Raw genomic sequence first — 24,824 nt, 5'->3', positions numbered from 1 at the left:
ATAAGGGGCAGCTGTCACTTTGAAGGACCTCTTGTCAAATTCTACCTCTGCAGAGTACATGAGAGTCAGACAGGCTCTGATTTGTAGTGCTGTAGTTTTAGAATATTTTACATTCCCGAATCTTGAAAGTCCTGTGTCACAACCATGATATGTCAACACCGACAATTTCTGAAGAAGTTATTTGAAATTTTTTGATAATTTCATTTTCCTGAAGTAGTTCATACTAGCACCTAACATAAACAGAAAACCAAATGGCTACTAGATAAATTCCATTCGTTATGTTTAAGAAACGTTAAATATGTCAAGACCGTCAGACAGAAAGTTGACATCTATGGTGGTGATAGGCCAATGAGTCTGACGGTAAAAAAACTATAGCTGGAGGTTGTGTCAAAGTGTGGTAGCCGGATCCCCCATGGCTTTGACAAAGACAAAGGCGGCAGACTGGACTTCAAATCAATGTTCCAAGTTTATTTCAGAAATTCCAACAGACATTACAGAGGACTTAGTGATAGCATTGAGCTGGGGGGCTATCCCCCAAAAGGCTGATAGTACATGCTCACACACAGTCTTATATCGGTGTGGGGGGAGTATCAGGTGTATTAATATCTGCAAATAGACATATCGTTCCATTACTTGTGCAACACTAAGTTGAACACACGTTCTGACACCATAACAATTTCCTTCCTCCTGAGGTCAAACCACCACCCCAATACAGTGCACAACAAAACACGTTACGTGGTGGAGAGACCGGTCGAATAGTCCAGTGTAAGACGACACAGTTCGGCAGTCAGTTGTCCAGTGACATCACGACGTGGACATGCCAGTGACATCACGCTGATAGCACGAGTTGTGGTGGGCACTTTCACATGGACCCAAGCCTCTCACCAGCGATGACGAAATCCCTCTCTTGGCACGCATGTTAGCAAGCCCTCCTTTCACCCTTGGAATGAAAGGCCAATAGTCTATATTTAGATGGTAGTGGGCCAAGAAGGCCAGGGAACCAACGCTGCAGGTTGTGGCTCCCTCCTCCGATTACAGATGACAACTTTGTTACTGGCGGGTGTATTGCAGCCACACAACAGCCAGTATAGGCATGATTTTGTTGGTTACTAGTCTTGTGGCATCTGTTATCCAAAACTGCAGTGATACAGTTCAGGAAAGCCCACGTTCTACGCTTTTTCTTTGTCTTTTTCTTCTTTTCCAGAGGGTACATGAACACATAGCGACATACCAGCATGATTGCAGTCCAGCCATTTCCGCTCAGCCAAGTCTCAGTCCATGGACCCTACACACGGTTCTTTTTTTTGTATAACAACGAACAGTCTTGGAATGGCCAGCTCCTCATGTCCATTGTCATTTTATCCTGTTCGTGACGCCAATTTGTGGTAGCCGGATCCCCCATGGCTTTGACAAAGACAAAGGCGGCAGACAGGACTTCAAATCAATGTTCCAAGTTTATTTCAGAAATTCCAACAGACATTACAGAGGACTTAGTGATAGCATTGAGCTGGGGGGCTATCCCCCAAAAGGCTGATAGTACATGCTCACACACAGTCTTATATCGGTGTGGGGGGAGTATCAGGTGTATTAATATCTGCAAATAGACATATCGTTCCATTACTTGTGCAACACTAAGTTGAACACACGCCCATCTAGGGATGTTCTACCTCTTCCTCGTGACCCCAACTTTAGACTATCTGCTCGGCAACTCTTGATGAATGGAGACTATTTAAATCTACCACAAAAGCTTAGCTCAGTAGCTTAGTATATGTTTGATACATACATGTAATTTAATTTGCCGAAACATAGGGGTTTTATTTTTTCAACATTGCACCCTGTTTTGTCCCACTTTTAAAAAATCACTGATATAAGTTAGTACATGTAGGCTACCATATTTACCTGCAGTGCAATTGCCTTTAGTTTAAAGGAATATTCACCCATACGGAACCGGCGTTCTATCATTGTAAAATCGATCGCTATTATAATATAATGAATTAGGTTTTTCTTCCCTCAGTCTTTCCTTGGCCCAGCTGTCCTGTTAATCTTAACCCTATTTTTACTAGTGTGATGTCACTAGACCAGGGGTGTCCAAACTACGGCCCGCGCCGCTTTTTATTGGCCCGCGGCCGATTTAAAAAAGATAATGTAATATGGCCCTTTTAATTTTTAATTTTTTTTTTTGGGGGGGGGGGGAATCCATGTGTCCTTCTTCAATAGCTTCTAATTCATCTGACACAGTGTCTCCAAATTATTTTTTCATACAAAATTCTTCAAATTAAGCCTCTTAATTTTCCTCTCAAAGTGCACCAGATTCATAGCCTGGCATTCCCAGACCTGCCACTAGGCGCTGGCAAATTAAATTTGCTGCGCGTGTTGGTCTGGAGACGCTCCGTTGAAGCTTATCAAGACTACCAGAAATCTGGTATAACGTTTCAATTGGTTCTATCTAATATGGGCGCGCCAGAGCCCTTTATATGGTGCTCTGGGGAGGACGTAACCGGATGACGACAGTGACGTGCATGCGACGTCGAAGCTGTGATAGTAAACATCAAAGATGGCTGCGGATATGTTGTGTGAGTTTGAGACTGCTTTGGCCTCGATCCTTAACGAATTGGAAGACGGGACTCATAGCTTTCACTAGCAAGTAAGTGGAATGTTCTGTTTTGCCGACCGACAACGGCAAACGTTTAATTGAACAGTTTAACAGCTGTTCGCTAAACGAACGGGGCTTACGTCACTTGTGCATCGCTCTGATTGGTTGTAGTGCTATCCAACTGCGTGCAGTGGCATTTGAAATGCACGAGTAGGAGCCGCCCCTAGAGTTGGAAATTACTATTGATCGTCGCCAGACCCTCTATCGTTCAAGATATCAGGGTCAGGATTTCCAGGCTACCAGATTCATGCATTTCACTTAAAAAAGTTTAGAAAAATCTCCCGGGGGGCATACCCCCGGAACCCCCTAGTAGGCCTTTCACACCGCCGCAAAATCGGAGCTAGTTCTGGGCTTGTTCGGAGTTAGAGCCAATGTTTTGGTTTCACACCGCCAGAGAGCCTGCTCCGGGCCGTAAAAACCGGGGGAACTCATACCCCAGGATTGAGCAGGGTTTGATAAGAACTGCTTGCGCGAACGGTTGGGGGAGGGATTATCCTGACCAACCAGAGCAACTCAAACCTCATGCCCGCCATATTTAAAAACACCGCTACTACGAGACGTAAACATAACATAATTACCGAACGTAGCGATCAAATTGACCGGCGAGAATACGCTGTATGGGTCCTGTTTGCTTAAGAAAGCAAAGCGAGAGCCAACAAGTGTAAAAATAAGACGTATTCGCCGCTGTTGTTGTGCTTAAAGCTAGCGGTAGCTTTAGCGTTAGCCACAAGAGCAGCGGCGTCGGGTGACGTACACACACGTTTACAGTGACGTCATGACGTTGCTCTCTTGCTGGCTCCATGGCTGTCTCCGGTCGATGTGAAACCAACCGGTTCATAACTGGGATAAGGCTGTAACCAGTTTTGAACTGACCCCAACACCAGCCTGGAACTGACTCTTGGTTCATTTTGGTGTGAAAGGCCTATAGGAGGGTCAGGATCTCGGCTGGCTACTATTTTCACCCAGCTGGACATTGGAGGCAATAGCAGAAAACACTGGGTGTCTGAATGGCGTTTAACAATAGTCAATGATTTGGTCAGCCCTAACATTGGAGAGGGGCCCCCCTAATCAAATTCTGCTTAGGGCCCCATGAAGGCTTGGGCCGGCTCTGAGGGGAATGTGTTAATTTGCAAAGAAAGTGTTGCCGTGAAGAAGGATTACAATTTACGAAGACACTATGAAACTAAACATCAGAGCAGCTACATGTCCTGATAAATGTGTTATTTTTGCAAAGTGGCCCGGCCCTTCGTAGATTTTTCTGTATGTGGCCCTCAGTGAAAAAAGTTTGGACACCCGTGCACTAGACAGTGAGACGATAAAACACTCTTTCTGCCTCTGCTCAGGCTTGGATGAACCGATTTCATGTTGTTTGCAGATGTATAGCCTACTACATAGGATATCATTGTTTACACCTTCATATTCCCACTGGTGAAGTAGGTCTTTAAAGAATGATCTAAAACACTTAATAATTAGACTAGGACTATGCGGGTTAGTGGCAATTAGCCTACCTTGTTGTAACGTGTTAATACCCAAGAAAATTATTTTAAAAAACACGTAATTCTTGATCTGTTAGTACACCGTGTTGTTTGCATTCCGGTTTTTCCGGCCAGCTACGAAACTGACCTTAACAATGAATTTAAATGAACCCGGGTTATCCGAATAGTTTACCCCTCATATTTATCTTGCCCCGTCTTTTCTCTTGTTTGTAACTACTGCCGTTTTAACTTCGTAAGCTATTCTCTTTTTAAGTTGTCCCTCGTTTGAGTGTGGTTAACAATTTTTTTTCGGTGAATAGATCTATAAACCATAGGTCCACTCCATGCTATAAACAACGTCATTGTTACTTCCACGGTGTCAAAACCAGCGCAAGACTTTCACAAGAAATGATGACTTCCGATCGTTCTCCTTTCAACGTAAAAGCATTGACGGTGTGAGTGCCGCTCAGTTTTGAAAACTGTACTAGTTTTTTATCGTGTTGATGATATGTATTGACACCAAATTATCAAATAAACGATGTCATGGGGACATAACATAAGCTATAAATGTATCATCTTACATACTAAACAGTTGATTTATTATACGTATTTTATTGTGAAGGTAAAATCATTGGTTTCCCGGTGCTAACCGGTGGCTTCCGCATAGCTTGACAGCTGGATGTCACGGATGCTGGTTTCGCCAGTCAGGTCTGCACTGCCACTGCGTCCCGAGCAGAAAGACCCAGCTAATAGTACACAGCTAGCAAACATTACCTTCTCTTTAGAATACATAACTTTCTCCTTCGACACAAGTACACGACGGTCTTCGGAAGAGCCGTGTCCGCGTTAAAATGAAGAGGCGGATACACTTTGGTTTCGTGCTAGTTTATTCGCTAGTCTCGTATTTCTGTTTGTGCTCGGCGTTTTATCTTCCGGGTTTAGCCCCAGTCAGTTTTTGTGAAGAAGGCAACGGTGGTGACGATTGTCAGGTATGCTGAATTCATAAGACTCACACACCTTCTGTACTGTAGCATTTGTTCTGCAGTAGTTGATATTCGAAAAGTCGCTTCAGTTTGTTATCTTCCTTAATCTTGTTAGCTAGCCAGCCATCTCCTTAGGCCCCGGCTATTTACTGGAACCGGAGCCCTGGCATAATAGTCTGCTGCATTGCGAACTGTTTGCCTGGAGAACATACAAACCTAAAATAGGTGCTGGGTCTTCCACAGGCCTAGCATGGGAATGAAGGCGCATTAACACTAATTCAGAAAATGAATTGTTACAGATAAATCATCTGGGTGCTAGTCTTAACTGTCACTTTTCTAATCCACGTTACATGCCAAAGACCAGGTACATTTGGACCTGCCAAGAGCAAATGAATAACCCCTTTGAGAGATTTCGAATACTACGATCTACCACAACCCACTGTTTGCTTACGACTGAGCCATTTCTTCCTTATTAATATCCGTTTTATGAATGGCCTAGTTAACTGCTCAGCACTCATTGGAGATGTTTTGTCTGGCTCATTCTTCCTCAGCAACTGGGCATCTGAGCTTGCTTTGTTTCAGTTAAACAAATAAAGACTAAAGGACAAACTGTTTTTTTCTTTTCTTCTTTCAGTCAGTGATTCAACTCTTTGTCAATCGCTTGGACTCAGTGGAGTCAGTCCTGCCATATGAGTATGATGTGTAAGTAACATTTAGTTTCTGCTTGATACCCTTTGTGTAAAGGTGTGGATATATATGTTTTCCAGCTCGTTATCATCTTCTCATTGAGTTCGACCATCTGTAAATGTGTTAAAGGTTCGACTTTTGCAAAGATGTTAAGGAGAAAAGGCCCTCAGAGAACCTTGGGCAGGTGCTGTTTGGGGAACGAATTGAGTCCTCGCCGTACAAGGTGGGTGTTGACCGGAGAATCTAAGCATACGTGACATTTATGGTGTTGCTTATTTTAGATTTCCACAGAAGTTCCCTTTGTTTAACTCTGTCGTTTAACCTAACTTTAATCCAATTCGCACTTTACAGTTCAACTTCAAAAAGGACGTTAAATGCCAGGGAGTCTGCACTAAAAACTACAAGAAAGGTAACCAGGATGATGCTACCAAACTGGATTTCCTGAAGATGGGAATGCAGTTGAACTACCAGCACCACTGGTGAGTGAAAGGCATTCTAAAATTCCCTCTCACTACATGGAATAATGTGCAGCGTGTGTTTGTTTGAAAGACGATTGACAGCAGGAAACTCAACTTGTCAGCAAACAGACACGTGCAGAGCATGTATCGATCAAGAAGCTTGTTGAGGTAAACTTAATACTTCTTTCAGGATCATTGACAACATGCCGGTGACATGGTGCTACGATGTGGAAGACGGTCAGAAGTACTGCAACCCAGGCTTCCCCATTGGCTGCCTGGTGACATCAGATGGCAGAGCTAAAGATGCTTGTGTTATCAATGTAAGTTGTCATTTCTGATTTTGAATTGGTGGTACTATACTTAATATTCAGCTTTATGTAATTGGTTATCACCTTGTGAAGGTCCCCTCATTCTTATATGCTGAGTTACCAGAGGGTAATCCAAGAAAGCTATGGTTATTTAGCATTTTTATCTTACTTATAAGTGTTACAATTTTTCTATCGAGTTTATGGATACTATTGGATAACAGTTTGCTTATTTTATTGAATATTCAAATGGTATTCATATGAATACAAAAATAGTTATTTAATTTACAATTACCGCTCATTTAAAGTATCTTCCAGTATGTGATGATATTATACACTATGTAGTATGTAAACAATCTTTTGTATGATTATTTATGCAACGTTATTAATTCATCCTAAATGATCTTTGAAAATACAGAAAAATGCAGTTGACAAAAGTAGTAAATGGTGGAAGTCATGTCACAAAATTATTTTAAACAGACAATTACAGCATAGAATATATCGTACAAGCCTTACCTTGTGGAACTATAGAATCTGGTGTTTAAAAATATTTATTTATTTCATTTTTATAGGGTGAGTTCAACAAGAAGAACACCTTTTACGTGTTCAACCACATGGACATCAAGATCACTTACCACAGTGGAGCGTCTGAAGGCTGGAGAGGGGCTCGGCTGGTCGCTGCCACTCTGGAGCCAAAGAGGTAACTGTGGTTGGGAGTAGATATAGACAGGATGCCAATATTGTGATACTGGTCAAAACACCTGCTTTATTCATTTTCTGTCATGATTGATTTTTTGTTTGTTTCGTCCACAACAGCATCAAAAATACGGACGAGAAAAACCCAACTTGCGAAGGAGGTAGCCCGATGGAGGTCCCTGGGGAGTTTGATAATGATGTGTCCATAGTTTACACATACTCTGTCACATTCGAGGTAGGCTTCCAAACTATCTGACCATTCGTGATATATAACTGATTACATGTTACTAATATATAACAGCTGCTATGCCCAATTTTGTGTGTGTGTGTGTGTGTGTGTGTGTGTGAATGTTTTTTGCAATCATTTTGTTACTTGTTTCAGGAAACCATTTCTATCAAATGGGCGTCTAGGTGGGACTACATCCTGGTTTCCATGCCTCACACCAACATTCAGTGGTTTAGGTATGAAGATACATTTTTACAATTGTGGACATAACAGACACAATCTCTCCCTAAAGCGACCCTGGTCTTGATGCCTGTTAGTTGATCCTATGTTGTGTCTTGTTGTGTGTTTGTCCAGCATCATGAACTCCTTGGTCATTGTCCTCTTCCTGTCCGGCATGGTTGCCATGATCATGTTGAGAACCCTGCACAAGGACATTGCCAGATACAACCAGGTGGACCAGGTAAACGCATTGTTAAGCTCAGTTGGAGCTGACCCACATGTGTACATGGAACACTCATTAAAAACATTTCTTGAAGATGCAACTGTTTAGAAATAAACCAAAACATACATTATACTATTCGGATCACAGTTTGAATATAATTAGTTCTTGTCACGTTTATTTAACATCGAGCACTATGTTGCCACCATGCAAATTAACTATTCAAAGTAAATGTTGCCATCTATGCGGAAGCCAAAATATATCCAAGCCAACAGCTTTCCAGGGCAGCTTTGTTTAAGGCTAGATGACCGTACATATTGACGTTCTCATTGGAGTTTAAAAGGTCAGGTCACTATAATTCTGTGTAAGTCTGGGTTTTCAGTTTGTCTTATCTCACTGTGCATAATGGAGTTATTATATTTAAACTGACACACTTATCTCACAATTGTTGGAGGTTGAGGTTTTAACCTGGGACTGTTCACACTGGTCATCGTATCACCGTTACATGGATAGCGCATACATTTTCCAGTGTGAAATGCCAGTGAGCACACACGGTGCACAGTACCCACAGATATGAATATTCTGTTACATTTTACAGGGAGACTTGATAAAGGTTCCAACGACCAAGGATAAATCCTCTCTACTCTATGTAAGCTTATTGAGACAGCCATTTTAAACAAAAGCTTGTGTGATAACTAAATCAGGTGTGTGGGTGTGTGATTGCAGCAAACAGGCACATAAGCACACAACGTACAAGGTGGTGTGGATATTTTTTTCTGAGTTTGAAGGAGTTCTGTAAGAGTTTAACAGAGTTTTTCTCCCCTTATTTCACGGCCTTTGGTCTAACAAGTCTTTTCTGCCTTCACCTTATTTTTGCTTTGCTGGTAGATGTCAAATCATGAAGTGGCATTCACTGCTTGGTGGTCGGTTAGCCTTTCTCTTTTTATCATTTGTGAATTTGAAGTACTTCCTTGTCCTTGATTGTGACTGTTTTTTGTTTGTTGTATAATGTCTCTTCCCCAGGAGGATGCACAGGAGGAGTCAGGGTGGAAGCAGGTCCATGGGGATGTGTTCCGGCCCCCCAGGAAGGGCATGTTGCTGTCTGTCTTCCTCGGACAGGGCACCCAGATCTTCATCATGACCTTCATCACTCTCTGTAAGTGCTCTTTTGCATTAGGCTGCAATACATAATCTGTTCAGATCCAGGTTACACCGGGTCCATCTTTTGCTGCCGCTGAAATATATTCAGCTACCGTCAACCGAGAAGGCACAATTAAAGGCATTTATATTGTTGACCTAATTTTATGTTTGAAGTTATGTGACGTAGCATTAAAAGCAGTACTTAATTAGTAATGGTACTGGCATGTCTAAATGAGTGCACTAATGACTGTTTTCTTTACTGTAGTTCTGGCCTGTCTGGGTTTCCTGTCACCGGCCAACAGAGGGGCTCTCATGACATGTTCTGTGGTCCTATGGGTTCTGCTGGGCACACCTGCTGGCTATGTGTCTGCACGCCTTTACAAAAGTAAGTAACTTGGTAGCAAAGGTTCATTCAAGTCCTTAAAGTCAACACAGGGTTCCAGCCTGTGGGATCTTTCTTATTATGGTGTCCTCATCTATCTCTGCTTCTGTTCTCAGCTTTCGGAGGGGAAAAGTGGAAGACCAACGTCTTGCTGACAGCACTTTTGTGCCCAGGGTAAGTTGCCTAGGCTTTGTTAATTTGTTTCATCTTAAAGGAGAAGTAAGTGATATTAAACAGTATGCACAGTTCATAAAACAGGTCTCCCAGTCATTCAGCTTTGCGGTAATTGCCAGTTAAAATTTCGAGTATCCCGCTCGTTTTATTCAATCGGGAGACAGAGCACTATAAAGAGGCGGGTGTCTGTGCCCGTAGACGATGACTCGCTACTCTCCATCGCGGCACTATCTGACAAAGACGGCTGTGCATTCATCTGGGCCGAGAGAGGGGACTGCTAACTGCAGTCACTAACAGGAAGTTAGCTAAAAGGACCATATCACTTACTTCCCCTTTAATTACTGCCCTGGAGTGTGATGTTGCTCAGTTTCCGACCTCATTTTCTTGGCATTCAGCTTTTCCATTTCATTTCATTTATTTATTACGGCTCACGGCCATAGCACATGGCATGGAGCACACAATTCAAATTAAATCATTACAAACAAACAATGGTGTACGGCAAGGACAAAACAAAAACAAAACAAAACAAAAACATTACTTAAACAATGGCAGGACATTTCTCAGAAAGGCACCTGTTTTAACAATAACCCCTGTTTTTTCTGACCTCAAAAGCAAAATCAATTTTATCTTAGATGGAAAATAAACATAATATTTTGGCAGGTATTTTTCTCTATAGTGCACTACATTTACATTTTTACACTAAAAAAGAACATGATATTCATCACCAACACAATTGGAATCGCAGAGGTTGCAAAATCTTTCACTTCTTTTTAGCCCTTTGTACCTTCCAGTGACTTTAGGTATTCTGGTGTTATTTGTTCTAAAATTGCATATAGCCTGCCTGGACTTTTGGTTTTCATACAGCAAATATTTTTCTAATTTAAACTCTTGTTTAAATTCTATGTACGTGTCACAGGAAGTCAAGCTCGCTCTGCCACCTCTGAATGAATTGATCTTGCAACCTCTGCTCAACAGTTCTTTTCAGCCAGTTAATGTTGTTGTACACATTTCTCATCTTTGGCTGTGTCATTGTCCTTTGTCCTCCTCTCCTCAGTATTGTGTTTGCAGACTTCTTCCTGATGAACCTGATCCTTTGGTTTGAAGGTTCCTCAGCAGCAATCCCCTTTGGCACTCTGGTGGCCATTTTGGCTCTGTGGTTTGGAATCTCTGTGCCCCTCACCTTCGTTGGTGCTTACTTTGGATTCAAGAAAGCTGTGAGTTCAGCCTCCCAGTTTAATAATTTGCCAATCTTGAAATGAGTGTTGTAGATCGAATGTGCGTTTTATGAGTAAACATTTTTTCTCTCTTTCTCTTTGTCTTTCTAATTCTGTGCAGGCAATCGAGCAACCAGTGCGAACAAACCAGATCCCCCGTCAAATTCCTGAGCAGTCATTCTTTACGAAGCCCATTCCTGGCATAGTAATGGGTGGCATCCTGCCCTTTGGCTGCATCTTTATTCAGCTTTTCTTTATCCTCAACAGCATTTGGTAAGTAAACAAGAATGCCTTCCGCTCAGTTTGATCTGCAATTCCTGCAACAACTTTATCAACTTTTATCTAAAAAAAAGTGTTTGACTCTTTGCCACTTGTTGCCTTGCTGTGCTTTAGGTCTCATCAGATGTACTACATGTTTGGGTTCCTGTTCCTGGTTTTCATTATTCTACTCATCACGTGCTCGGAAGCCACAATTCTGCTCTGCTACTTCCACCTATGTGCTGAGGTATTTGGATGTTCAGAGACTTTTTTTTCCTCATTTAGCAAACTCGAGTGTAGAAAAAATAAAGTACTGAAGCCTAAAAATTCACTGTCAATAGTGCATACTATAAATTAGGGCCCGACCGATATTGATTTTGGAATGCCAATGGCGATTATTTTCAGAGAAAAATTACGATTACGATTAAATCGGCAGATTAAAAAAAAATTAAAATCCCCAAAATATATAGGCTATTGAAAAAATTTACTTTTTTGAACCCTTAAAAATATATATACCTTTTACTGTTGAAAATATGTACAGGAACTTTTTCTTTATTGCAATACGCATTGTCTAAAAAAAAAAAAAGGCAACAAATATGTCTAAATTCAGACATTACGCATTTTATCTTACTGCACCCAACCCTCTGGAACTCCCTTCCCCCAAACATCAGCATCTCACACTCAATAAACTTATTCAAAAGTCAACTCAAAACTCACCTCTTTAAGGAAGCATAATGACACCTGACTCCACTTCAAACCTTATTTTATTTTTTTCTGTATTTTGTTTTATTTTTCTACATGTATGATTCTTTATGATGTAAAGTGTCTTTGAATGACCTCCAAAAAAGCACCATATAAATTCTATCAATTATTTTTATTATTTATTGTCAAGCGATGACCAATGCCTCTGCTATTGGTTGCAGGGGGAACTGTCAAGTGTAAATTAATCCAATGTATTACAACACACCTGCTGCTGCTGTAAATAGGCTATAGCATTAATGCTATTCATTTAGGCTACCTCCAGGGCAGCAATACATTTCACACATGATTGCTTGAAAAAAAAACGGCCGATGCCGATAATTCCAAAATATGCGATAATTGGCCGATATAATCGGCCGGCCGATATAATCGGCAGGCCGATAAATAGGTCGAGCCCTACTATAAATAGCGTATGATAGTTCTACAATACATGCGTTAAAAAAAGAAGAAAATGTAAGACATAAAATTGCGATGAAGTTTAGATTTTTGTCTTTCAGTTTACCTATGCAAATCTCTGGACCCTAACATATCTTTTTTATTTTTGTTATGCGTGTCCAGGACTACCACTGGTGGTGGCGTTCCTTCCTGACCAGCGGCTTCACAGCAGTCTATCTGTTCATCTATGCTGTGCATTACTTCTTTTCTAAGCTGCAAATCGTAGGAGCTGCCAGCACCATCCTCTACTTTGGTTACACAATGATCATGGTCCTCATCTTCTTCCTCTTCACAGGTGAGTTTGGTGACGTGTGAGCTCCTTAAGATGACACAATGAATTCCTGCTTCTCTTGACACTTTACAATACCAGTGGGGTCTTAAAGCATTAAACAAAGGTTTTCGTTTATTGATTTTTCCTAAACGGTTATGGTTTACTAACCGGTTACACGTGCACACCCCTACTGTGGATATAATATTGTTTGAGTGCAATCTTTTCTATGACTTGAGAAGACGCTCTACTGGTTTATGGTATGTCAAGCTGAACAGGGTGTGTCGTTTGAATGGCATTGTTTGCTTTGCTTGCAAAACATTTAAATGTAGATTCAGGACATCCATCCTGTTCTAAAGAAATAAAAAAACAGCACACCATTGCTCAACAAGTTTTCTCTTTGTGATTTAATTACAGCCTAGCCTCTGCCTTGTTATTTCAATAGTGGCAGTAAAGAAACACGGTGTCAAATCCAGTTAAAGAACATGTTGCAAGAGTTCCAGTTGTCATTTGTGTTCAAAGTGTAAAGCAATGAGCATCACTATTGGAAATGAGAGGAGAATGTTCAAGTTCCCTCTTGGTCAGATCTAGCTTTGCAGACTTATTTGGGTCAATTTCACTGCATGCAAATTTTTCTGTTTGACAGGCCACAGCCTAGTTCCTCTATTTTGTTAGTTTTTTCCCCCTGTGGATCAAAAGATAACAGGCACCACTTTCACTCGTTGCCATGGATGCTAATAAGTCTGTATGCACTCAGGATTCCTGACCATCGCTGTTGAGTTCATTTCTTTGTGCTTGTACTTTCAATCCAGCTGTGTGACCAGGCTTGAGCAGATCTATGTAGCACACGCGTTTATAAAAAATAAATGCTAGGATGACCAGAACTTGGTTGCTGCTTTGCCCCCATGTTAAAAGAGACAAAGATTGACACACGTTGACATGGTAACAGCACACTCCGGCCTTGTCCTTCTCTCTGTACACCCACTCACATGAGACTATGGGTTTGTGTGGGAAAAGGTTAATATATAGGACTAGATAACAGCTTTATTCTTTATACCACCCAGATGTATTCTACTCGCCATGATGTCAGATGACATTTTTTCTAGTAGGCTATAATACTGTCATTAGGCCAGATAAAAGTTAGCCTGTAACCCTGCTCCTAACTGCAGCACTGCTTGACACTATCTAAAGACAGAGCCGTAAGTAGCAAGGGGACGAGATGTCAAAAGATTATCGCCAAGAAATAATCCATGGAAAAAGATGAGTTTCCCTCCTTGCTTCCAGTTTCAATCCAAATAATCCTAATCTCTCTAATTTTTCAGTTCTTTTTCCTTCTCTTGTCTGTCTCTTTCACCTCATCTTATTAACTTAATTCAGCATTGGGCTGCGTGGCTCCCATTGAGCAGTCAGATAAGACTTTTACACGCACATTAAATGATCCGGGATTTTGACCAAACTTGCTTTGACGGGGAGATATTCTCTCCCTCTTCCTGACAAAATTAAGCATTGATGAAAGTTTTTTTTCCCCTGTCTTGGAGATAGCAATCACAACCCTGTCAAAAGTGTTTTAAAACTGTTAGTGGATGGCAGTTTGTTTTACTGTGACAGCAAGCTAGCTGTACAATTTGACACTTATTTTATATTTATATAGTTATTTTTTTTGTGTCTGCTCAACTTGTGGTTTTCACTTCATTTGGTGTTAAATACAAATTTGCCTTAAAACAGATTTCCAAAGGCAATTTGTCCCGCGTGTTTTACGTTTGCCAGTGTGTTGCCTTGGTTTTGCTGTTATTTTGATATTTTTGATCTGTAACAGTGTAACCCGGTTTCTTTTCCCCCTCAGGTGCAATTGGCTTCTTCGCCTGCTTCTGGTTTGTAAATAAGATCTACAGCGTGGTCAAGGTGGACTAGAGGACCGAGGGAAAGACTGACTCCTTGCGGCCGCAGCACTGGCCTCCTCAGTGCTGGCTGTGTGATAAAGTGGTCTGAATCGGACCTGAACTGAAACCATCACTTATCATAGAGAAACCCTGAAGAGCAGAACCCGTCCTCTTTTTTGTGCTTTAAACCTATGTTGCTATTTTCTTTTTAAAAAATATATATATATATATGATTTTCTTGTTCACTGTTGACCGGTAATCTTTCGAGTGGCTCCTTGAAAATCAATGTGGTTTACAATGATGTAGCTGTCATAGTGACCAGTTTGTTTTGGTGGGTTTAAAGGAAAAAGAAAAAAAAAAATAGCTGAAATGTTTTTTATTTTAATTTTCTAAAGAAGTTCAATGTTCTGTATTTGGTTTTCTATTCCCTGGCTAAATGTTCTGTTTTTCACTACCTGTACTGATTGATGATGAAAAAAAACGTGTGTACATATACTGTATAGAGAGCGTGAGTGAGAGAATGCTACTTAAAGATTGTCACCATTATGGATCCTTCTGTATGTTTTTTCTTATCTTTTTTTAGGCATAAATGGGGCTACAAATGGTTGAATATGCGCCTGTATTGTAGTTAAGAAATCATATAAAACACTGACATTGCTATGATACATTCTTTTGAATTGATGGCTCCTTTTAAATTGACATAGAAACAAAGCATTCACTTGGTTGAGAAGCTGCTACATTTCGTCACACATGAAGGACAATCTCTCAATTTACGAGCCTGATTTGTTTGGCCGCGCAGGAGAGATTCCCAGCTAGTTATCATAAACTCCATGAAGTTACTTATTAAGTTCATATGCACCCTTGAGATGCACCCTTTCAGATTTGAACAAGTGGTGTGCTGAACCTTTACCTACATGGAACACCGCTGCTTTTTGCTTCAAGCAGTGTGGGGGGGTCATCACTCGAGGTGGTTAAACTTTTACAAATAAATATAATTAATTCCAAATGAAGGTCACATGTTTTTTTGTTTGTTAATTTTGACTCACCAGAATGCATAAATGAACCTTTTTCACGATAAACCACATCTCTTACATTTTGTGACACAGGCTCTGTTATAAGGATGAGCATACAGTAAGAGCAAGAGTTCCTGACAGTCTTACATGAAGCGTAGAGCACCGTTTATGGTCCAATTTAATTCTCCTTCCTCGGCCACAATTTTCCAAGTATTGTATATACTGTCGATGTCATTGAATCTGTATGGCAGATGACACCAAGTTATATAAGCATTGACCACGATTTTTTTTTCCCCTGGATTTCACTTCACTCAAGCCTCACTGAAATATTCTGGTTGTACATGATGTTGCCCTGCCTTGTGTCAAAAGCAGAGAACTGACCCCAGAGACTTCCCGGAAGTCACTGTTTTAAAGATCTTCATTATATTTAGACGGAACCCTTTTTCAGATGCTCATGAACATGTATTGTCAACTTGGTCTCAATCAAGGGTTTGATATTTTTTTTTTAAATGTGTGTTTAATTGAATATAACATGTTTTCACAAGTTAAAATGAATTTGCTCTAATTAAACAACAGACAACTTTTGATGCTGGATAAGGAAAGCAGAAATAATACAAAAGAGTAATCAAAGTCACAAATATATGTAGTTTTAAAGCACTTCAAAAACATTATCTCCTCTTATTTGATGATACATTTCTTTACATACTGCACTGTCTGTAACTATGACAGACTTATTTTGCCATTTATAATACTGTAGTTCTCAACACACTGGCTCATTCTGCTGGATTTTTTTCTTTCCCAAAGTTACAAAATGGGGGACCAGACACAATTTTCAAATAATGCACATAATGTTGTGATACACTTATGCCATCCTTTGGCAACACCACACATCATCTAACTAATGCACTCATTGCCCCTCGCTGTGTCATCACTAACTTATAACACTTACACAAGTAACCCATCCTCGCCCTGCAGGGCTTTCAACCAAACTCAGTTTTTTTCTGGTATAAATACTGTAGCAGGAGGTCTCTTTACAAATCTACATCACTGAACTATCTCAATCTCGAACATAAGATCTTGCATCATGTATCTTACATGAAATGACCGGTGCGAGGAGTCCACTGGATTTATCTTTCTATCATACCCTCCTGCTCTCTATGCGACCAAACCTTTTCAACAAAAATACAGTCAAAGGAAAACAGACTTTACAAAGGCAGCAGATACTGATTCAAAATAAGCTGTAGCACATAAGGTGCAAACTTTCCACCTCAGTTGAACGATTGAGAAAGGAAAATAAAGAGGCTAAGACGTCACATGTCCATCTCATCATGGAGAGGGGAGTCACTAACACTTGTGTGGCAAGCACAATTAATCACTATTGCACTCATTTAATCAAAAGGCGCTTTGAGACTAAGAACAGTTACTGCGACAGGCACATAAAACACACACATGTTCACTTGCTCAACAAGGTTTAAATTCTACACATTTTTCCTCAAGAGTACCCTGAGTTTGGTTGCAGGCGAAAGCTTGCTCGCGCTAATACAAGGACAGTACATCATGTGCCCTCTGGCAGGATTACAGAAAATACAACACACAGAAAGTTTAAAGGAGATGGAGTAACTTTGCAGATACTGCAGATCAATGCCTTATCAGAGGTCCAAAATTAGAGCTAGATGCTCAGAACACAAACCACTCTGATCCATTATAGCAATTTCTATCTGAACATGGCACATCTATGGTTGTAAAAACAGCGCCATTTCTAACACCCTGCTGGGAAAAATGTTGAATACTTTAAATGTGGTTTCTGAATATACTTTTGTTTTTTATGTATTCATTTAAAACGCCCATGTGAGATAGCAGTGGCTAGTACAATAATGACATACATTTTACATATTCTGACTCATCTAACTCTTACAAACATTTTACATATAAAACCCTCAAAAAATTATGTATTTCTGAAAAAATAGGCTGAGTAAATTGTTGAGTCATTGTTTAGGATTTCTAGCCTTTATATAGTCATAATGCAACCATGACTAGACCATTTAATTTTTTCAAAGAGATGCTTTCAACCTCAACTTAATAAGTTAATTATTATGACAAAATAGTAAGAGATCTTTATGTTGATAAAAATCAAGTTGAAAGAACCACTTTACCTGTATACACCAGTCTTTTCACAATGAATTACCCTGTTGTCAAGAAGGCATATTATTTACTGTAGCTTATGTGTAAGTTACATTGTATAATGAGCTCTTCAAGTAAGAGAGAGAATAAGGTCTCTCTATCCAAATGATTCCTCAAGGTAGTTCTATGTGCTTTGTTTGCTGTGGACTGTGAGCTCCCTCTCAGAACTGAAGCTGGTACATGTGGTCTCTTTGCGGCTGTCCCTTGACTTCCTCTCGCAAGTGGGAGAGGAGGATGTTGTGCACTCCTCCCAGGTCCTCAGGGGCAGGACTCTAGCGGTGAGGCTGGGCAGGTGAGAGTGGGCGCCCAGACGTCCCTCTGTGGTGGTGAAGCAGCTCTCCACGCCAGAGCTCTGGCTGGCACGGCCCTGTTTACAGAAGAGCCCGCAGAGCAGGGCCAGGAACTCCTTTCTCACGCTGCGGTGCATGTAGCCGTAGATGTATGGGTGGAGGCAGCACTGCAAGAAGAAGAGCACCAGGGCAAGGGAGGAAAGCCAGGGGGGTACAGCTGCCCGGGCTCTTATGGAGATGGTATTTAGTATGCTGTAAGGCCCCATGCTGAGGATGTACGAAGCCATAATCACGAAAACTACACGAGCTGCCTTGCAGTGGTAATGGAAGCGTCTGTGCCTCACACGAACAGGGTAGCCCCTGACTGCATTGGGGCCTTCGGGTGAACTGGCCTGCTGGGACTGCTGGGACTGGGGTTGGGGCTGTGATTGAGTTTGAGGTTGAGGTTGAGGTTGAGGTTGCTGCTGCTGCTGTGGACTTACTGGTCCCTGGAAGTCCTGTGGGCGTGGCTTGGAGTAGGATTGTGTCTGTATGGGGTGCACCAGGGCGTTTTGTCTGCGTGCAGCTCTGAACACCATCCAGTAACAGCCGAGCATGATGAGCACGGGCAGCCAGAAGGAGAAGGTGGACACCAGGGCAGAGTAGGACAGGCTGGAGGACCACACCACGGAGCACACCTTGTGGTGGTGGTCAAAGTCGATGGCCCCCCAGCCGTAGAGGGGGGGCGTGCTCTGCAGGAAGCTGAGCACCCAGGTGCAGGCGATCAGGTTGGTGCCCAGGTGAGGGGTCATGCGGGTGGGATAGGACAGAGGGTGGATGATGGCCAGGTAGCGGTCCACGGAGACAACTATGATGGTGTTGACTCCGGCAAACGCAAAGAGGTGCATGAGCACCACCAGAGCCTGGCACAGTCGGGCGTCCAGGGGCCACACGCCCGGCACGGTGGCCGCAATGGCAAAGGGCATGACTAGTATGGTCTGGAGCAGGTCGGCCAACAGGAGGTTGAGGACGAAGCGGTTGGCCACATGGAGGAGCTGAGGCTTCCTCTGGAACACCAGCAGAACCACCACGTTCCCAAACAAGGACACGCACACAATGAGGGATATGAGCACCATCTTCACCACGCTGTTGGCCACCGAGGACCACAATGGGTCTCCAAGACCAGAGCTGGTGTAACCAGGCAGCTCCCAGGGAACTTCCGTGAAATTTGTGCCCACATCGGGAGCCTGAGAGCTTGGCATGGTTCGACCGACCGCGGCTGGGCCAGCGGGTTGCATGTGTGTGTGGCCTCACATCCAGCAGAGTGTTGACCTATAAAGTCAGGTCAGTCCCATCTTGATCAGGAGAATGAAAAAAAACAGGGTGTCACAACAATAAGTAGCAGTAGGCTATAGCTGTTCCTGGGATTTCAGCTTTCAAAATCCAACATGCATGTCACCTTGCATCTCGAACAACACTAGTCTGCATGTTATCCATTACCTGTGAGAACAGTCCAGCAGACTCACAAATAGACTTCAAGGATATCTGCATCAACACTGATTCGCCTTTCATCTTGATCAGTGACTATAACATTTTCACCCAGCAAAACAGGCCCAGTTATAATTGCAGCAGCCACATCTGCAGGTTGAAGAAGAATGGAATTCGTCTGGCGACGTCCATAAATGCCACCGTTCAAGCCGTCAGCATCCAGACAGACAGATAGACGATGGCAAATATCGCGCGTTGCTAATCTGCAAATGATGTCTAATACCTCCAAATCATCAGCGGTGCGATGTTTAGCTGAAAGGATGCTCACTCTGCCTCCCGTGCTCGGCTTTCCATCTTCCTTCTTTTTTTTTTACTCCCGTTTTCAGCCTCCGCTCCCGTCAATGGCAGCGAGCTTTCACGGCTCAGCTAACATACGCTGCGTGTCTTCACCCAGCGGGGGTCTCTCATCCAGACGAGCGTATCTCTCTTTTGCTGCTTCTGCCTATTTTTTTTTTACGGATTTCATGGCAGATCAGACATTTATTATTTTATCAGCCCCGATTCAACAGTCTTAGGCTACTTCTTGTCTCCCCAGGTGTCAGAATAAAAAAAAATCAAATAGCCTTAAACCCAAGGACACCTGCACTGAAATCTCTGGAGCTTGTCACGCGACCCCCCCCCCCCCCCCTGCTCCCTCTTCCTCCTCCCTCCCGTTTTCTCCCCTTTTGTTGTGAATGTGCAAGTGCTTTTCACGATCCTGTCTGACACGTTTTTTTGTGGAATAATAACATAGAACGATATTTCTCATTTTCCACTTTTCTTTACTACACATGGCAGGCCTATTGTAGAAAAGAGAAGCAACGCATGGCAATATGAGGGTTTAATCGAACAATGCATTGTTTGTACCATATTTGTTCCTTTCAAGAAACATGGAAACAAGACTCCTGTTTTATGGAGCAGCATTATAGAAATCAGTTAAAAAGAAATAGCCTATGTCTGAATTGCAGTCTTTTGCTCCCCACAATACCCCCACCACCCTCATTGTCATTTTCCATTTAGCTGCTATGGTCTTTAGTGTCAGCTAGACTCACAGATCTCCTTAGTAACAACAAGTGATTTAATCAGGTGGCTGTTTATGGGATCTTCACATAATGGGACAGGCTTTCAGTGGCAGGGAACAACATAGGGAACATCAACCCCCATTGAATGCATCTCTGCAGAACACCAAGGTTTATATTGATGATCTTAAATGAGTTACTGTATAAGTCATTTTAGGCTATTGTTAAATATCAACATAATGGCTGTTTTAGCATCCCAGGTGATGAAACACATATGTTTGCTGTTTTTTTTGTGTAGCATAACAACATAAGCCTATGCCACTATGAAAGCAAAAATATCAAAACTATAGACCCAATACAAACTTGATTGATTTGTAATTCTATAATAATTGTATTTGAAGGATTCCTTAAACACAACATTATTCACATTTGCTCATCTCTCGCTTAGTTTTTTTCTTTTGGTGATATGCCATCACAGAAATAGGATATTGCAGACATTAATGGATAACTCTGCACAGTTGTATAGTTGAAGATTTTCAAACATCCATGTTTTTCTTCCAGAGCACCCCCATGCCTTCTCTTCCACATTGCTTGCAGAGCTTCACAGGTCATTCTTGGGAATTTAGAGTAGCCATTTGAAAGAACAATCCGACTTAAAGGTCCATTTATTAGGGTCTCTGGTGCTTTCAGCCATGTCACTTCATTTTCAACAGCAAATGGCATGGTAGCCATTTTCATATAGATTTCTTCTTTCTTTCGGTACCACCTCAGTATAAGAACATTTGTATTTTATATTAAACACCACTTTTGCTGTTACACTTGGCTTCAGTTCTGCCTGATCTACATCCTCACAACAATTTTTCAAAAGCCACCTAACCAAGCGCAAATCATTTATTTCCCAAACAGGCAATTCGTTTGAACTTTTACCCTCATCCTACCCAATGGGGTCATTTCAGAGCCCAGAGTTAAACACATACTGGTAATTTATTCAATCATTCCAATTCTTTACGACGTCAATATATTTGTTCCTCATGGCTCAATATTATTTTTTTCTGATTCTAATCTAATTCTTGCGTTTTAAAAATACAAAAGTATTGGGGGTCATTGTGACCCCAGTAAATTCCCCCTTTGCTGTTTTAATTAATGTTACTATTTATTGAGTTCATCTTTGCCATAATTTCTATTTAAAAGTATCACACACCATCAGGAAGAGTATGGAACTCTCTCAGTAATTTTGAAGTTGATGGACAGCAGAGTAACTCTAAAACACTGATATTACCATAAAACATTTTGCTGTATGTTTGAGGTGGTGGTCGGAGGGGCCGTTGGCGCTGAATGGCAGCCACGCTTCCGTCAGTCTGCCCCAGGGCAGCTGTGGCTACTCTCGTAGTTTACCACCACCGGGATGACTGTGTGTGAACGAATTGAACCTGGAACCCTGTAAAGCGCTTTGAGTCACAGAGAAAGAAAGCGCTATATAAATCCAATCAATTATTATAAAACACGTATATTCCCCTAAAGCACTTCCATTCAATGTCTTTGCATTGAGCAAATTATTATAATCTGTTGTTTATCTCCCATATGGCATTATTTACACAATTTATAGTGTGTATAGATGACAAATAATACATTTTCTTTGATGGTGTTTTTTTTCTATCATTTTTTGCTCTGGGTCTCTAGTGACCCCGTCGGTAGTCCAGGTATGTAAAATACGTTGTTCGGATTAGGGTTAAAGTGTCAATATATACACTGATGTAAAAGGGAAAACAACTTCCTTTACTGATGACTCTTCTATGGTGCATGATTCAACCTCTAAACTTCACTATACTGATTCTTAAATGCAACTGAGGCCAAAATAATCAATTCTACCTCATTGTATCAAGCTGAAATGACATGGAACTTCTGATGCTTCTTTTAACTCAAAAAAGCTTTCACATTTAGAGTTTATGAATATATTGATAGCGTAATTTTGATCAAATATCCACAACCTGTTTGTATATATATACACAAGCCACCTGTTTTTGTTGTTGTTGTTGTTGCTCCTGCAAACACAACAATTGTTTCACAATTTCAGCCTTTCTAGCAGGAAGACTTCATTAAGGATGCACATAAAACAAAGGCAGTACTTCATTGTGCAATCCTCTGTTGCTTACATGGCCTACTAATCAACGCTCGTAATTAGTCATTTTATTTCAAGTCTTTGCTCCATTCGAGCAATCAAAAGGCCCTTTGATGTGACTCTCGAGCACCCTGTGTTTTAGATTTAGATTTCAAATGAAATGCTGCTGATTGCAAAGGGGTGGGGAGACGTTCCCTGTTCTTTTGTTGAATGGACTGGTGTTCAAAGGGAGGCCCACACAGGCCGGCTGCCTCGTGGGATTATTAGTCTGTTAATACAGTATGAATGTTCATAGTGACCTAAGGTGCCCATTTCTCCGTCTTTAGCCCTATCAGACAGCCTCTCTCATTCACTGTCACTCACTGACACCTCTGGGCCAAGAAAATCAAACACACACACCATGTACAGGGAGGACATGGCTTTGCAAAGTTCTCAACATGTGCACATCCTATTCTCTCATTTTGTTTCTCTGTGTCAGTATTTATGCTCCCTTGATGACTGGGACATCCGACCTCTCCCTTTTCAGATTTTAGCATGATATGTTGGAATCACCAATTGATCAATAAGTCATCTTGTTCTTTAATATAGTTCCACTTAATATAATGAGTTATGTAATTTTAACTTAATTTGATGATTTATCAGTATTCAGACTCAGTATTATGACTCCGTTCAATGAAATGTTTATTTCAAGGTGCTGGCTGCACAAACCTTAGAAACATAAGTTACCAACTTGAAATGACAATAGTTATGAATATAGTTATAATTGTGGCTTGAAAAAGTGTGAAAATGTATGTTCCTTTGAAAAGATAAAGCTAGTTTTCTTGAATGGATAATGTAACATCGTAAGTGGTTTTAAGTAAAAGTTTGAACAATATATAATAATTAATTTAACAACCTGCACTGCTTCTTTTGACGTTGAATTCACTCACGTTTTTAAGGCAGCAATTGAACTTACTTTTTTAAGTTGAAAAACATTGATTCTTTTTACAGTGTATAAGAGCTTATATTCACACAGCAGTGACACACTGCCTTATAACGTTGTATGGCATATGTGTTAGCAAACAATCGCCTTGTCAGTCATCTGTCCGCCTGTTTACTGCCCTCTGCTGGACAAAACTAGATTTGCTGCAACATGGCTTACAGGTACAGATGGCCTTATGTGAGTGTGCCCTAACATTAAAGGGGAGGGGGGGGGGGGGGGGTTCATAAGAGACAAGTCGAGCTTAAATGAAGAACAAGAGAGGAGAGGGTTCACTGCCACAGTCACTAACATACTTTTTCCACTTTGCTTATGTATGCCACGCAGCTGTTGGCATAAACAGTATTCTGTATCTGTATTAGCATTCATATGGGACCAAGCTAGACTGAGGAGAGGGGTAACATAAAATACAACATGGCAAAAACAATTTGACCAAATATAGCACTAACCTAATACAAACAAGTAATATACAATATATATAAATATGCTCACTGTTTACTCGTAGGGGAGAACGGGGGAATCTGAGGCATCGGGTAATGTGAGCCACCCCCTGTATCTAGGCAACGGAAAACATTTTTGGTCATGTGAGATATGTTTTCAAGCCCCTCTCATTTCCCCATGGCCCTGAAAGAGAGGACCTCATGGTGCTGTGGTAAGCATGTTTTTTTCACCAAAATAGGTATTTTGCATGTAAAAGTAAATTTTCTTGCTGTCAACTTAATCAAATGTTGTGCCAAAGCAAATGTATTCACGTAGAACAACTTCTATCATACGTGTTGATGAACTACCAACATATAAAAACCATGTGATGATATTAGCTAAAGATTAGCCTGAAATGCTAAGAGAGGTAGTTTTTTCTCAAATTGTGGTGGTGGGGGAAAGTGAGCCAAATGCTGTGGGGGAAAGTGAGGCACTGTCTCACTTTCCCCCACCATGAGGCACAAGTTAAGTTTAGTCTTAAACATATTTTAATGTAATATTACATAATATATGTTTTATTTTAATGTCATACACATTGTAGAAAAGCCATCATGCCAAGGAAATACACCAGGAAGACGACCTGGGGCAACCACACGGAAAGAGCACCTTCTCATCTTTCCCTGTAACCTTCAGGGCTGGAATGTAGAGTAGGCCTAGTTGTAGAGTATGACAGGCTGATTTTATAATCCAGTTGGGTCTTCTCCTGTGTTCTGAGTCCCAGGCTGTTCTCGCTGGTTCTGATTTTCCTATGCTTTGACCCCCAGACACAAGCTGGCTCTAAGGGTCCTGTGTTCTGACCCCCAGA

General features: G+C 41.3%; 2 protein-coding genes across 3 annotated transcripts; one reads left to right on the top strand and one right to left on the bottom strand.

The window, feature by feature from the left end:
• Window positions 1–4,817: 4,817 nt before the first annotated feature.
• tm9sf5 (transmembrane 9 superfamily protein member 5) lies at window positions 4,818–15,097 on the top strand. 2 transcript variants are annotated; one of them, XM_080035571.1, is made up of 18 exons: window positions 4,818–5,117; window positions 5,746–5,813; window positions 5,928–6,021; window positions 6,150–6,277; window positions 6,447–6,576; window positions 7,134–7,261; window positions 7,378–7,492; window positions 7,640–7,719; window positions 7,838–7,943; window positions 8,521–8,571; window positions 8,946–9,078; window positions 9,328–9,447; window positions 9,561–9,618; window positions 10,673–10,832; window positions 10,954–11,105; window positions 11,226–11,337; window positions 12,408–12,579; window positions 14,396–15,097. In XM_080035571.1, exons 1-18 carry the CDS (start codon window positions 4,980–4,982, stop codon window positions 14,461–14,463), a joined length of 2,013 nt encoding a protein of 670 aa, XP_079891697.1. In that variant the 5' UTR covers window positions 4,818–4,979; the 3' UTR covers window positions 14,464–15,097. The 2 variants fall into 2 exon arrangements, with proteins under 2 accessions (XP_079891697.1, XP_079891698.1); XM_080035572.1 differs by lacking the exon at window positions 8,521–8,571.
• Window positions 15,098–17,750: 2,653 nt separating this feature from the next.
• gpr101 (G protein-coupled receptor 101) lies at window positions 17,751–19,157 on the bottom strand (the record flags this gene model as incomplete). The annotated part of the gene is made up of 1 exon (XM_080035226.1): window positions 17,751–19,157. The coding sequence occupies one exon, from the start codon at window positions 19,155–19,157 to the stop codon at window positions 17,751–17,753; it is 1,407 nt and encodes a 468-aa protein (XP_079891352.1).
• Between the last annotated feature and the right edge of the window lie 5,667 nt (window positions 19,158–24,824).

This window comes from Ammodytes marinus (genome assembly GCF_949987685.1).
Source record: "Ammodytes marinus genome assembly, chromosome: 10".
Lineage (NCBI taxonomy): Eukaryota > Metazoa > Chordata > Actinopteri > Uranoscopiformes > Ammodytidae > Ammodytes > Ammodytes marinus.
The sequence above is the reverse complement of the archived record's forward strand: the minus strand, read 5'-3'. Positions and strand labels throughout refer to the sequence as shown.

Excerpts from the sequence above, each read along its gene's own strand:
- tm9sf5 (XM_080035571.1), top strand. The coding sequence starts at position 4,980 with ATGAAGAGGCGGATACACTTTGGTTTCGTGCTAGTTTATTCGCTAGTC. Across the intron at positions 6,278-6,446 it reads TTGAACTACCAGCACCACTG|GATCATTGACAACATGCCGG; the intron begins GTGAGTGAAAGG and ends TACTTCTTTCAG. Across the intron at positions 7,944-8,520 it reads GATACAACCAGGTGGACCAG|GGAGACTTGATAAAGGTTCC; the intron begins GTAAACGCATTG and ends TACATTTTACAG.